Below are 16,453 nucleotides of genomic sequence, written 5' to 3' on the forward strand. Positions count from 1 at the left end.
GCCGTCGCCACGAATTGGTCACGATACATTGGAAAATTTGTTCGTTTGCCTAATCTCTTAAATCGTTCGGGAAACTCAAACAACTTTATTAACGCATTCAACATAATTTATTTCACATTTAATTACACCTAATTTCTCTGAAACAGTTGTTTTCAATTACTCTCGGATGATTCCTTTGCTAAATAAAAGTGGTTTTAATGAAATTCATTTATCTAATAAAATCTGAAGTTCAGTTTTGACCGCATAGTGGCGCTTATATAGAGCCAAATTCGAAAGGAAGCCATATTAAAATGTTTCGCGTTGTCACGTGTTCGTAATTTTGTCAACAAATGATTTCGGTTAGTTCGTTCATTTAATAGGGAAAGACGTTTAGTAGTAATGTTAAAAAGGACAAGATAAAGCAAGAAGATAGAAATATTACGATAGAAACATTAATCTTATTCAAGATCTAAATTTGATGGAATATGGTTTTTTTAAGATTTAAATATATTAAAAATTATAACCTACTTTTAAAGTCATATTTAAAAGTTGTGAATTCGAAGAATTTTTCACATAAAACTTATTCGGAAATATTTCCGATTTATTCTAAAAAACTTTATCTTTCTTATTATAATGTGTTCTTTAATAGTCAATGTAAAAGGTATTTAGAGACAAATGCTAAAGATGAACAAATGGATGATAAATCGACTGATGAACAAGATAATGTAATTAGAAGAAAAAATGTTGATGCTCAGAACATGCCAATATCTTTATTAGGAACTGGATTTATCGATAAGAAAATTCGTTTGAATATTCGGTCAATGAGGAAAAACACCAAGAAATTAGACGATAACAGTGATGATGATGATGATGATGATTTACCAATAGCTTTGAAATTAAAATTAAAAAAAGAAAATTTAAATCAAAACTTAACTCATTTAAATTCAGAAAGAAGTAATTTGAATGACGACATTAAATCCTCAATAATTCAGTATCCCTATCAAAAAGTAATCTCGGAAGAAGAAAAATTGGAAAATTTGAAAAATACTGACAATGATGTACAGAATAATGCATTTGATTATCTTGAAAAAGCTGTCGATACAGATGATAAATTAAAAAAAGAAATATCTTCTTTAAGAGAAGACTTTTGGAATAGTAATTATGGTACACCTAATCCAACACTTCCGGTCAGCGATATACCGTGTGGTGGTTGTGGTGCTTTACTTCACTGTAAAGACTCTGCTTTGCCAGGATATATACCTAGTGAACGTTTTAAGTTGTTTTTGTCAAAATTTTGGAAATTAAGAGGTGAAATTTGTCAAAGATGTATTTATTTGAAACATTTTAATGTAGCTTTGAATGTTTCAGTTGATCCATCTCAGTATCCTCAGATATTATCAAATATTAAAGATAAAAATTCACTGGTAATACTTATGATTGATTTAATGGATTTTCCTTGTAGTATATGGTCAAATATTACAGATATAATAGGAATTAAACCAATTATTGTTGTAGGAAATAAAGTAGATTTATTACCAATACAAAATGGTAAGGATTTAAATTGTGTGATTTATACAATTCAGCAAACTTTAAAAGATATAGGTGTTGATAGGGAAAAAAACATAAAACATATTCATTTGATAAGTGCTAAAACTGGTTATGGTGTTGAAGAACTTATAAATAAATTGCACAAATTATGGGAAAATAGAGGTGAGTATATATACTTAAATTCCTATTTTATAAATCAAATAGAATGTAAATATGTAGCCTATCAAAGTAAATAGTCTAAACCAGTGTTTCCCAAAGTGGGGCATATGCCCCACAGGGGGGCAATTTGCTGGTTGGAGGGGGGCAATTTGAGAATTGACATGACATAATTTACCCCCTTCGCTATGAGCTTTTTTAACGCAACGCTTTAGGTGACAAATAATATGAAAAAGCAATTTTTTAAATAGAGGACTTTAATTATTTATAATAATTTTTAAGATGGTATCAAAACTTAAACTATGTTATTAGAGTCCACAAGTACTGTAACTTTTCAGCTTTTCCCTTTGCTGTATCTCTTGTCGCAGAAATCTTGTATCTCTTAAAGTCGCTAAGTAACAACGTTTTTGCAAAATTTTTCTAAGAATTTAACTCTTATATTTTTAACACCTATATGTCGTAATATTTTTAATTGTCTGTCATTTATATGATTAAATGAATTTATTGATACATGTTGTATAAATATAATTTTTATGTATTGAATAATTTTTGTTTATTTTTTAAACATTTAACTTTTTATATAAGTTTTTAAAGTTTAAAACTATTGATAATATTTATAAACTAATAAACTGTGCTATTTTTGTTAGTTTGAATATCTGTAATAGGAGTGTCTTTGATAAAGGAGTCCATAAGAATTTAATTCCCGCAATCTAATCTTCTGTAATCTTCAGGGCTTGCGTTTATCCCTAGTATTACTTGCGGCAAAATGTATATCTACACAAAAACAATTTTTTCTTAATTTACGTTTACTCTGTCGTATTGAATTATTTTTACAAAATTTTATTTTTTTAGCCCATAAAAAATGAGTGGAACAACAAAAAAGAAAGTTCGTCAATATTCAGAGGAATATCTGAAATATGGATTCATACCAGCAGTTAATGAGGAGAGGATGCCATTTTGCTTAATATGCCAGCAATGTTTGACAAACGAATCTATGAAATTGGGTCGGCTTGAAGCACATTTGAAGGCCAAACACAAGGACTATATTAATTCAGATTTAAGTTTCTTCAAAACATTGAAGGAAAAGTTTGAGAAAAGGATGACAATTACTTCAATATTCACGTCTAGAAATGTAACAAATAGTCGTATCCAAGAGGCTAGTTACCAAATCTCTTTGTTAATTGCTAAATCAGGGAAGAGCCACACAATAGGGGAGAATCTAATAAAGCCCTCTATTTCTGCTTTTATGAAAACCATTTTAGAAAAAGATGACGAGGATGTAGTAGCAATGCCTCTTAGTAACAATACTGTCAGCCGAAGGATCGACGAGATGGGCAATGACATTGAAAAACAACTTGTTTTGAAACTAAAAACCAGAAATTTTTCTGTGCAGATGGACGAGTCAACTCTAAGAGACAGTGAGGCCGTTCTTATCACTTATGTTAGATATATTGAACGTGGACAGTTTGCAGAAAAAATGCTATTTTGTAAACAATTAGAAAGCACTACCAAATCGAGAGACATTTACAACATATTCAAATGCTACTTGGATGACAATGAGATCCCCATGAAGAATGTTATTTCGTGTGCTGCAGATGGTGCCCCCAATATGATGGGCAAGAAAAATGGTTGTTTACAATTGATGAAAGCTGATAATCCAGAAATGACCCTTATTCACTGCGTTATTCATAAAGAAAACTTGGTGGCTAAAAACATGTCTCCTATCCTCCATGAAACACTAAATGCAGTTATCAAATGCATTAACTCGATAAAAGCCAGCGCTAAAACCGAGCGCTTATTTAAGCTATTTTGAGAGGAGCAAAATGAAGACCATGTACGATTGTTACTACACCCTGAAGTAAGGTGGCTATCAAAAGGGAATTGTTTAAAACGATTTAATGAGTTGTTTGATTCGCTTAAAAAGTTTTTAATTGATAAGCCTGAAATGAAGTTCTTATTGACAACAAATGGCAAAGCATATGTAAGTTACTTAGCCGATATTTTTGAGAAGCTAAATATATTGAACAGGCAACTACAAGGACCAAGCAAAACACTGGTCGATGCCAAAGCAAAAATATTTGGTTTTGTTAAGAATCTAGAATTAAGTCAGAAACACTTAAGTAACAGAAATTTTGAACAGTTTCATTGGCTCAACAAGTGTAATGTTTTTGACTCTGCAATACTTGAAATTGTTAATCATTTAAAAATTTTAATTATGGATTTTAAAGAGAGATTTGCTGATTTAAAAGAAATGAATTTTCCGACATGGATGGTGCAACCAGGTTTGGTGGATTTAGCTGATATATCCAATCTGTAATATCAAGAAGAACTCGCGGAGTTGCGAAGTGACGAATCTGTAATAACTCTATTTAATATTAAAGGTGCGATGGCATGGCTTTGCGATGAAACAGAAGAAAAATACCCCAATACCACAAAATGTGCAAGAAAACTCTTATTACCGTTTCCATCTTCATATCTAGCTGAATGTGGCTTTAGAGCTGTGAGTGATTTGTTGACTAAAAAAAGAAATCGTCTGGATATAACACAACGTGGAGATTTGAGACTTACGCTAACTAAGCTTGAGCCAGGTATAAAATCGCTGTGTAAAAAGCATTAAGTCCACAAATCACATTAAATTAAGTTTTAAAAATATCTTATTTTTATTTATTAAAAGTTTGTTTCTTTGTTTTGACAACAGTTGTAAGAAATCGCTTTCAAAATTATCATTCATATTACTAAAAAGAACAAAAATAAATTTTTAACTAAAATTATTATATGGGGGGACATGATGATTTTAGAAATGTTAAAGTGGGGCGTGGCCTAAAAAAGTTTGGGAAACACTGGTCTAAACTATGTGTATAATAAATAAAAAATAAAAAAATTATCTTTAGTACAAAATTGATTAATCAAATTATAGTCTAAAAATAAGGGGATACTATAGATTTCTATTTATGGAATTTCGAGACTTTGAGTATATATCTGAACTGAGGGGACCGAGACGAGTTCAACGATACCTTACTTTTGGACCGGAGATGAAAAATAAAAAAGTTTTCATACTTTCTTCCGGCGATCGCGCGATGATAGGGAGTCGCTTGCCATTAAAATTGTCTTTAGTAGACGTTTCCTCCCTTTTTTTACTTTGTTCAAGAACTACCGTGAATCGATCACTAGTTTAGCACATGGCGGCGTGTGATGGTGCCCATACGAGAGGTCAGTCGGGCCGCCATGTTTGCTGCCATAAGTAACATTAACCGAAATGGCAATCGCGTGATGATCGGAACTCGCGTCGCTCTCTCTGCTCTCGTATCGCGTGTTTAACCCTCCGAGAGATGACCGTAGTCTGACATCATGGTTTTCAGACTTTATCGCAAGATGGCAGTACTAGCAACTATGGTGTCATCTTCATGAGAGCATTAAAAAAGTATGGTAAGTGAAAAAGTATGATAACTTTTTTATTTTTTGTCTCCGGTCCAAAAATAGGGTACCGTTGAACTCGTCTCGGTCCCCTGAGTTCCAATATATAATCAAAGTCCTGAAATTCCATAGGAAGTAATCTATAGTACACCCAAAAATAATTTATAAATTCTAGTTTGATTTGTTTAAATATATGATATTTATTTATAAGCAATATAAATAAATACCATATATATCTCTCAATTTTATTTACAATTGAGACATATGATAGACGTTTCCAAAACACGTAGAATTTTTGAGTGGTTAATCAAATAAAAAGCACTATAAACAAAAATTGCAGGATGGTAGAGGTGACAGAGTTATGTAAATGATTAAGTTTGCATATGTGCAGATTGAGGTACCCAGTTTTGGACTAGAAAAGAGCAGCAGCCAGCTTGGCTGTAAATGCTATCAGCAATGGTTTGCGGCAGCCGAACATTCAAAGAAGTGTAGAAAATGACTCAGAGACAACAGCGAGCTGAATACCACCAGTTAATGGCTGGGAAACAACCTTGGTCTTCATGATCTTGTTTTGTCAATGCATTTTGTCAATGCACTCAGTTGCCACACTTGTTGGGCACAGCATGAGTACCATCCAGTGATGTGTGACATGATGGATACAGGAGTATCTGCAGAAATTTATATTACATCACCTCAAAAAAGAGTTTTTGAGGTAGTTGTATTATGAATTTGTGATATCATGGTCATTAAATGTATTAAGAATTCTGTTTTATTTTGAATTATATATTCTACATTAAAATGTTCAGAATGGTCATTTTTTTAAATTCAAATGTGCTTTATTTAGTTTCCTGAAGACAACAAGATTTATCCAAAGTAATAATCATTAGTTATCATATTGTATTTGTGTGTTAAAAGTTTTGGGTTTACATAGTTTATAACAATAGGTTTTCTTGTTTTGCTAGCAATAATTTATACACTTTTTTAGATACATAAAGTTAAAAAGTAGCTTTGTTATATTATGTTATTGTAATTTAATGCTATTATAAAATTATATTAATTTTAAATTACAAATACAGATTATGAGCATTTAACGTATTACTTTGATAATGATATAATTTTTTATTTTTCAGGTGATGTTTATTTAGTTGGTTGTACAAATGTTGGAAAATCAACCTTGTTCAATTCACTTCTTCATTCTGATTATTGCAAAGTTAGAGCTGTTGACTTAGTACAAAGAGCTACAATATCTCCTTGGCCTGGTATTTAAAAAAATAACTTTGCATATTATATTGTTGATAACTTTAAGTAAAATATGTAGGGTATATTTTATTTAAATATTTACATAATTTATTGTTACCATTTCTAAATGCCTAACTTTAAGACAATGCAACTTAGAAAGAAACAATTTTTTTTTTTATCCTTGTAGTGGAATTTATGCAGATTTTATTTCATTCAGTACACTTTGATATGAGTTCCACCTGTCATTCTCAAAACATCTAATTGATATTCAGTCTCTCTCCATATGCTTTTTCACATGTTGATTACAGTTTTAAATGTGCATTTAATTCTTCTGAATAATCCAGTGTTATCAGTTACTTTTGTATAGTACACTGAACTTAATGTGTGGTGTGTGTTAGTGTTGATTTAGTTATAAGCCCATTTTTTTGTGGAAAAGATTAGAATGTAAGCACTATCAATACATGATGGAGTACTTTGTTCTTTATTCTGCAGCTCAAGTAACTCCAACCAATGTTAATCTTTCATAGAGATGGCACTCCATCTCACTTAGGACTCACTGTTTGAGAACTTTGGACCAGACTTTTCTGGACCAATGAATTTGTAATGGAATGACAAATTGGCTTCATTAAATTATAACCTCACTAGATTTTTACCTGTGATGTTGTGAGATTAAGTCAAGGGTTTCCAAATTGATCAGATGTTTTGAGAATGAAAGGTGGAATTTATGTCAAAGTGTACTGAATGCAAATTAAACTGTGTGAATTATCCTAAAAGGATAGGAAAAAACTGTTTCTTTCTGTTTTGTATTGTTTTAAAGCTAAAGTGTTTCAAAATGGTAACAATAAATTATGTACAGTACATCTATATAAATTTTTTTATATTTTAAACAAAATATTTAAGATTATAAAAAAGAAATTTTTTTTAATGCAAGATATTTTAAAGATATCTTGTAACTTGTCTTAATTAATATTTATTTTAAAAAATTGATTATAAAATAATACATTTCTAAATATTGTATCGAACTATATGTCAAATAAACTATTATTATTTATTAATACATTTCTAATCTGTGGTGCAGCAGAGTGATGCAAGGGTGCAATTGCATTTCCTGTTACTAATATTTGTTTTTTTTTTAACAATTAAAATTTGTATATACAGTAGAGCATCGATTATCCAAATTAATTGGGGACTGGGGTTGGTTGGATAACTGAAAAGTCAGATAACTGAAAAGTATGAAAAAATACATTATTAGTATAGTGTATTAGGCGTGGTTTAAATACTAACCTCCTTTTCATGGTCGAGCCAGTGCTGCCAGCTAAAACATGCAAAAATTTAACAAAAATAATATTAAAGTAGCTAAGACATAACCAAATATTGTAGCGCCACATCACTAGCGGACGTTTGAATTTGCTGACTAGAACGCGGTCGGTTAACTGATAAGTCGGTTAATCGGGGATCGGATAATCGATGCTCTACTGTATATATATATATAATTATATACACATACTTATAAAACACACACACACACACACACATATTTATATATATATATATGTGTGTGTGTGTGTGTTTTATTATGTTACTAAATATTTGAAAATTTGTTTACTGGCTTTTACACTTATCAGTTATATATATATATATATATATATAACTGATAACATAATAAAATATGATTTTTCCCTTTCACATTCATATGAAACTAATGGCTCAAACTTGTGTGTGAGTGATTTGTTCAGTGATATTGTCATTTAGATGCTAGATAGTAAATAATCATTTAAAAATTAAGTTTATAATTATGTATTTACTTTTTCCAAAAACATCATTTTGTGAGGTCTCGGATGGAATTCAAAATTACATGCTAGAATGTTAACAAGCATTTGACAGGGAGTTAAATTCCCACCTTTCAAATGAAAAAATGATATGAAGTTAAACAATGATATAGTGAAGTGATTAATTAAATAATGTCACATGGAGACAATTATAAATTCTAGATGTCAAAAAAGTAAACACAAAATGCTTGAGTTACAAGAAAGGGTTTCAAAGTTTGATAAATACTATCTGATATGCATCAGAAAATGGCATCAGGTTGAATGTCAATGTTAACCTCTCCTGCAGTCTGAAAGGTCTAGAATTGTCACTTGGAGACAAGGATGGATCAATTAGAAAGTGAACAGGGCTATCATTGATCAATCAGAATGTGGGATCAGGGAGAAAATCCTTTAGAAACTCGTGTTTTGAGGACATGAGGTTCTTTCTGTAAGATCTGTTGTTCTTTCTCCAAGATCCAAGTTCTGTTTTTGAGGATTTAAACTTTACTTATAAAAAGTTTTCATCCTGTGATCTGTCCTCTCTACCTGATCAGTTTTTTTTTAAAGTTACACTCTAGTTGTGTTAAAGTTTTAAGCTCCCTGTGTTGTGCTTTCTGAGTGGTCAACTGTTGGACAAACACCTCAGCCAACCCCAAGTTCCCACCTGATCCACAATTCAACTGGATGAAGCGAGTGCCATTGATTCACCAGTCGTCAATTGTTGAAAGACTTATCCTCAACTGAGACCAGCAACATTCAGACCCTCTCTGGACTCTATTTAGATAGATTATTAAGAACTGAGTCTTTTCTAGGATACAAATAGCCTGAAATTTTGTAACCATTTCTTTACTCAAATAAATGGGTTTTGTGTAAATGATAATCCTGACTCAGTGTCCAAACTGCTTTCACATACAATCTTTCAACCCACTTGTCATCCTGGTGTAAATTTTGGCTGTTTTTGAGCTAAATTGCCAACCTCACAATTTTGATTTATTTAATTTATTGCATTTTGTTAATTTAAACAAAAAAAAATTTTTAACAAATTTTTAAAATAATTTTTTCAGGTACAACATTAAATTTATTGAAATTTCCAATCATGAAAATAAATAAAGAGAGACTATATTTACGAACTAAACGTCTTATTGAACAAAAACAAGAAAAAGCAATAGAAGAAAAAGTGAGAAAACATTTGTTAAAAGAAACCAAAAATCCTCTGTATGCTACTCTGATTGGTAAGTTTAACTTATTATAGAAAATTTGAATTCATTTACAAAGCACAATCAACAAAACCTTTAACATCCAGTAACAAAATTTAATGTAAAATTTGATGAACATTTTTGATTGTAAACAAGATCTGCATCAGGTCATTCTATTCCAAATTTTGTGACCAGTGTGCAATCTGACCTCCAGAAAGACAGATTAATCAAAATATCCTTTCAAACCCACCATATCAGGACTCAAGAAGCATTAGAAATATACAAGGTTGGTCTGAATGGCAATTGTATTAATTTTAAGGATGGAAAAAGTGTCTTGTATGCATGGCAATGCCTATATAAAAAACCAGAAAATACTGAGATAAATTAATTATTATTCTTTTGTAATATGTTATGTATCATATTTATATTGGATTTAATTTTATAATTCTTAAAAATATCACTGATTTTGTATATTTATATGTTTGATTTTAAATTGTTATATTTTACATTCTAATTATTATTTAAAAACATGTTTAAAAAAATTTTTGGAAACTTCTGAGTATTCCAATTTGCAATAGAATGTTGACCTGATGCAGATCTTGTTTAAGATCGAAAACATTTATCAAGTTTTACATTAAATTTTGTTACCGGATTTGTTGATTGTGCTTTGTAATTTGTTCCAGTTATTGAGAAGAAAATAATTTGAATTAATTTTATGTAAAATTTGATATCAAGATGTTTTAAATATAAATAAAGTCTCAAATTTGATGATTCATAATTTTTACTAAGATTATATCCTCACACTTTATTCATTGTTAATATATTAAAACTTGTGAAAGCCGGAATTGCACAGAACTCTATAATTTTTCTTGTTTAAACAGATTTTTCATCTTAGGCAAGCTGGAACAAGAAAATGGTCACTGCTTCAAAATGTGAATGTACTTTTTTTTTAAACTAAGTTTTGAGTTATTTATTATATTCATTGAAACAACCTCAGAATAAAAAGAAAAGGACACAAGAAATAAAATATCCATTCATGCATATTTTCTCATCCAAAGAAAGAGTGTGTCAAGCACACATGTTCTAAGTGAAACTTCTTATTTTTTCTTGCTTAAAATATAGACTTTTAGATACCATCTTGGGTGATCTCTTGGTCAAACGTTTCCCATAGTATATTCTTTTTAAAAATATGTCAATACATTAAGAAAGCAGAGCAATTGTTTTAAAACTAAGATGACTTAAACCAGGAATAGAGCATAAATGTAGCAAAAAATAGAAAGCATAACAATATTTTTGAAGTTTTCACCAAAATACTTTTGATGAAAACTTCAAATAGTAATTGAGTAGAGTAAGTTTCTTCTTTTTACATGCTAAAAAATTTCTATCAAAGTATAATCATTAGGAGAAACTGCTCACAATGACATTCATTGTAATCATAAGGGTATAAATTCAAAAACTGGTGTAAATTTTTGCTTGCATATATAGGAACTAAACACTGTTTAAATTAAATTTTACATGAGATTTAATGCACATATTTGAGATTACTTATTTAATTATTAAAGTTCATTAGGTTTTAAAATAATTCACTTTGTTGGATGATACAGTTAGTTGGCTCTTAGACCTTAATTGTATCTTTGAAGCAATTTATGAGCTTGTTAATTTAGTTGTGATTTTGTCTAACTAAATTATTTTCTAAATTCATCATCATATCATATAAGCAAAATATATATTCATGGATTTAATTTTATTGTTTTTGTGTCTGGCTTTTCCAATTCAATACTTAAATTTTTGCTTATGACAGGTTCTAAGACAAATTAATAACTGAGATATAGCACTTATAGTTCTCCATTAAAGTTTCAGGTTTTATCTTAGGATATTATATGATAAAATTTGATGAGAATGTTGAAATTACTGTAATTTTCTGTTTTTCACAAGTTTTCGTCTTTGAGACATTTTGCTTTTCACGCATTTTACAGTATAAACTTTGAGATTAAGATATTTTAGATATAAGACATATAAGATTTTCAACACAACTAAAGACAGGGTTAGATAGAATAAAGCAAATAGCTCAAACTTTCTTTTAGCTATTTGCTTTATTCTATCTAACCCTGTCTCACGCCCTTCTGCAGTAGCATTTAGAGACATGAAACAGACTGTGTGCCTCTAGGCTTATCTAACAAAAAGGAAGATACCAAGAGAAAGAAATACCGTATTTTACGGACTATAAGATGCTAGGGACTATAAGACGCACCTTAATTTTTAAGCAATTTAAAAAAAAAAAAATACCTATAAGACGCACCTGAATTTTGGAGGCAATTTTTCGAAGAAAAAAGTGCGTCTTATAGTCCGTAAAATACGGTAATAAGGAACCAGTACAATACAACAAGCAGGCAGGGTCTTATATAATCCCTAACATCACAACTGATAGGAGAGCAAAAACCCTATGTTGGGTAGAACTGTACAATCTTTAAAAGAAAGACTGAAGGGGCAGCTTAAAAATTGTATAAAAGGTAGAAATACAACAACATTAGTAGAAGAGGCTCTTGATAAGAGTACACAAGTTGACTGGGCTAAGCATGCATTATTATTCAACATTGAAGTAATTTTCCAGTTACAGAGGGAAAGGAAAAAATCTAAGAAAAATCACTTAAGAAAATCTTATAAATAAGTGAAAGGAAAGGTAAGTCTAGATCCTTGGATTTGGACAATATCAGAAATGAAGAACTTTAAAATCAAAGATAGAAAACACACTTGTAATAGTAAAGGAATTTTGTAAAGGAATAGTAAAGGAATTTTAAAATTTTTTGTTCTGCATTTGATCTGAGGATGGATATAGGTTATATCTGAAAACATTTGTTGAAATGCTTTAAACTGACCTCTACAAAAGTAATAAAGTGATATTTAGTTTTTAATTTCTGAATTATGAAAATGATCATTCTGTGAGAATTCGAATTCACCGGCGAAATAAAAATGTAAATTAGTCATTATCTTGACATCAATAACCAAATTCCAAACCATAAACTGGACCCGTCTTAGGGGATTGACCGTACCTATCCCCTCCCCTCGAACTCGAAACTCGAAACTGAGTCACACTCGGAACTAAAGACAAAATTTGCTTATTGGCGAGAAAACTAACGAGGGGACGAAATAAAAAGGAGGGGAGCAAGAACCAAGGGGTCATCGCTCGTAGCTCCCACCTCTAGTCGCTACGCCGAAATCTTACGATCGAAGCCGCTACGCCACTACGGATTTTTGTATTGACTCTGTCATCCGACTCCGATACTTATTGAGGTATGACGACCATTTAATTGTAAACTCTCTCTCGGGTTCGAACTTTCCTATGTTAGTATATAATATCTCTGTCAATGTTATTCGGTGTAACTGTTCTTTATCGTTTCGTAATAAATTCTGTTTGTTGATTTAACTGGTGTCATTTATTTGAATCTCGCCTCTGTCTTATCAATGATCTCGCTCTTTCCTCCTCCACTCGACCTGACAATTAATTAGTTCCAGACTGGACAAGCCATCCTTGACAGTGGGCAGGTCATAACTGACCTGTGAACCGAGAAAAGGAGGTCTGACTCCGTCCGACCTCCCGGTGTTCCCACAATTCTTGAAAGAGCAATATATGTTTTAAAAGGTTCTTTTGATCCTTTGCTCCTTTGCATGAATAGAAATATCTTCATCTTGGCTTCTAAAAAATATTAAATATTTGTTTTATTATATTTTCTTTCTAATTTACATAGTACAGTGAATTATATTTCATAAAGGTATGAATTGCTATTTAGATAATCCTTGAAAAAAATAGAAAAGAATCAATATTCCTAATTGAGTTGTTCAATATTTCTGATATATCATAAATTTTAGTTGTATGAAAGCAGTTATCTAATTACAAACACTTTGATAGTGGTATAAATGTTGTTAATGACCAATGTTAATAAAATTATGGTCATATCTAATATTTTTATTCTGGTTGTCTGTATGATGATGGAATAAGTTTAAAACTGTTTGGATGCTTACTTATTTATATCATCAATATTGCTTACAGATTGATGTATCTTTTGTTCTATGACATTATTTATTATTTTTATTATTGGAAGAAGCACAAGTTATAATTTTTGATTTAATTGATGTAAACAGTATCCAAACTTCTCCAATTGTATCTTTCAATTTCCATATTGATATCATTTATCTTTCTAATTGAAGACATTGGTGCAAAAAAGGAGGCAGTTCCAATTTTTATCAATTTTGGGGTTTCTAGTGAAACATGTTGACTTGAGAGGGCTGTTTAAGATGGTGCAACAGATAGCTTTTAAGATGAGCTAGCTCTGACATTTTATACAAGCTGTGTAGAAAATATTGATATCCCACCTTTGATTTAGTGCAAAAAAAAAGAGGCACTCCAGATTCTGTCACTCAAACAATGTTTCTGATAAAATGATCACTAAAAATCATTCATTTTAAAGGATTATTTAAGAAAAATCTCATTATCCAGTACAAAGAAAAGTTTTTCTTTCTATTTACAAAGTATTACATTTACAATCAAAATGTATTCAATGCAGTGATTTGCTGTTGCTACTCTAGTACTGACAAATACTTATGTTCTGGACCTCTACCAACAGTAAAACTACTCAAGTAACTACAGGTATAGTACAATAAATCACAAACAGTTAAGTTTTATGCAAGTGTATATACTTTTATAACATACAGTGTATAGGTGAAGACAAACATCTTGAAAATATGGATGGGAGTTTTACTGAATAGATGTTACATAAGCACTTTGACATAGTCAATAAATAAATATTTTCTGAACTATTTGCTTTATGTTTTTTTGTCTACTTTTCACATACTCTGTATACTTATTATGTACAAAAAATAACTTTCCTGCTCTTCTGATGCAAAAAGAAAAGATAGCTTCTTAAGATTTCTATCTCCCTTGCTCAATGCATTGAAGCATTTTAAATTGTAAAATATGCAATAAGAATATGTAGTAGACTAAGCTGATGAATCAAAATGTAAACATTTATATAACTTTAGAAATATCTGCATTATTCACTTTTTCCCTTATCCTGAAAACTTTATAAAATGGAGCTAGTATCTTCAATTAAGCAGTAAGGACATTGATGGATGGAACTTATTCAAGCAATGCAAGAAATATATGAACTAGCACCTATGAAAAGAAGGAGTTGACCAGTCCTACCAGTGCCTCTGGAAATTTCCCAACTTTCTGATGGTCTCATTCACTGCTGAATAAGCACTAATATATTGATATTTAGATAAAAACTTATCTTTTGCTGCTTGTCATGGATATTGCCAGCATACCTTTTCACTAGTGGAAAAATCTCTAAATTTCTTTTACCTTGATTCCAATATTTACAACTTTTTCTCACTTAGATTTTATTATTTTCTTGCAATATCTTTGAAACACAGGAGATGCGATTGGGATAAATTGGATATTAGGAAAATGTGATCTAAACCAAAAAACAGATCAGACAACCTTAATTTCATCTAGCTGGAACCAAATCATGTTTACATCAGGATTTCAACATTATGACATTTAAAGCACATGCATACAAATCTGGCTTTTAATGATTGTTTATTATCAAAAATACTTCAAAGATGTTTTTTAATTTTCAGTTTTAAGTTTTCTTCCTATTTATTGAAATTTATAATTTTTTTTTTTTTTTTTTTTTGATTTTGATTTACAATAACTGATTAACAGTTTTTGTTAATCAGTTATTGTAAACAGTTTTTGTTAATCAGTTATCAGATATTACTACACAAATTCAATCCATCATACTGCTTTGGCAGAAGCAGGGAATGCAAGGGATGACTGTTCACAAACATACACCTGATTTACAATAACTGATTAACAAAAACTGTTAATCAGTTATTGTAAATCAAGTGTATGTTTGTGAACAGTCATCCCTTGCATTCCCTGCTTCTGCCAAAGCAGTATGATGGATTGAATTTGTGTAGTAATATCTGAGAAAGTTGGTAGATAAGAAATGATTCATCTGAAGCAGCAAGGAAACATTAAATTTTGTGTGAAACTTTGCAAAATCTTTCAATGTTTTTCATACAGCATATAACAAGAAAATTATGTATCAGACAGGTGTATAAGTCGTATAAGTGGTTTAAGGCTACTGGGAATTGATTAAGGATGACTCCCATTCTGGAAAACCTGTTACTAGAAAGAATGATTACATTATCAGAAGAATAAAGGAAGAGATCCCTGGATCTCACTTAAATACTTCTGATAATACTGAAGTTTTAATAGCCAAGAATAATGGAAGACTTACATAGCATATTCAAAATCATTTCACACAAATATATTTGATGTTAGTCTCTTAGGCATTATAATGCAGTTTATAGTTGAGTATGGAACATAAGCCTTTTGTTTCTATTGGATATTGAAACTTTGTATTATCAAAAGTAGGTAAGACTAGGCTTCAGGATTCCTGACCAGATAGCAAGCAAACTATCAGTGACCTGGCAGATGTTTTGAGAATTTTTGCAGTTCAGTGCATTTAGTACTCAACAATGACTTGAACATATATTGCCAGCCAGAATCTTATTCCTGTAGATAACAGTCAAATGTGAAATTTATACTCTAATAAGTGATTAATAGGCAGTGCTTAAGTGATAAGGTTATTCGGAATCCTTACCTAATGAGAACAAAATGATTACTGGTGACAAAGTATGGTGTTTCTTGTATGATACCCTTATCAGGTACTGTACCAATGTGGAAATTACCTAGTTTACAATTACAGAAAAGTTTAAGCTGACAAATCAAAATGGAAGATAATTGATAGTTATGTGTTTTTGATATCTGTGATTTGATATGTCACAAATTTATTCCTGAAGGCCAGACTGTAAATAAGGAAATTGCATGTCAAAATTATCAATTGTCTATATGATGAAAGCAACTAAATTTGTGGAAGAGACAAAACTTCATCATTTACTATGACAATACCTCTGTGTATTGGTCATTCTTAGCTGACCAAAACAAGCATAGTATCGCTCCAATTTACTTACTTCTTGATCTTATCCTCCCAGATTTTTATCTATTGCTTAAAATAAAAGAGAAGTTGAAGAGTTGTAGGTTCCAAT

At 30.6% G+C, this 16,453-nt stretch overlaps 1 protein-coding gene across 1 annotated transcript in view; it reads left to right on the forward strand.

Annotated features, from left to right (window-relative positions):
- The first annotated feature begins 271 nt into the window (after positions 1-271).
- LOC136988864 (nitric oxide-associated protein 1) overlaps positions 272-16,453 on the forward strand; it is a 32,411-nt gene continuing 16,229 nt past the window's right edge. Inside the window, exons 1-3 of the mRNA XM_067286854.1 lie at positions 272-1,689; positions 6,228-6,356; positions 9,209-9,376. Coding sequence (XP_067142955.1) covers positions 465-1,689; positions 6,228-6,356; positions 9,209-9,376 — 1,522 coding nt within the window. The 5' untranslated portion in view covers positions 272-464. The remainder of the gene's footprint in view (positions 1,690-6,227; positions 6,357-9,208; positions 9,377-16,453) is intronic.

This window comes from Centruroides vittatus, unplaced genomic scaffold, assembly GCF_030686945.1.
Source record: "Centruroides vittatus isolate TY-2023 unplaced genomic scaffold, ASM3068694v2 scaffold_386, whole genome shotgun sequence".
Lineage (NCBI taxonomy): Eukaryota > Metazoa > Arthropoda > Arachnida > Scorpiones > Buthidae > Centruroides > Centruroides vittatus.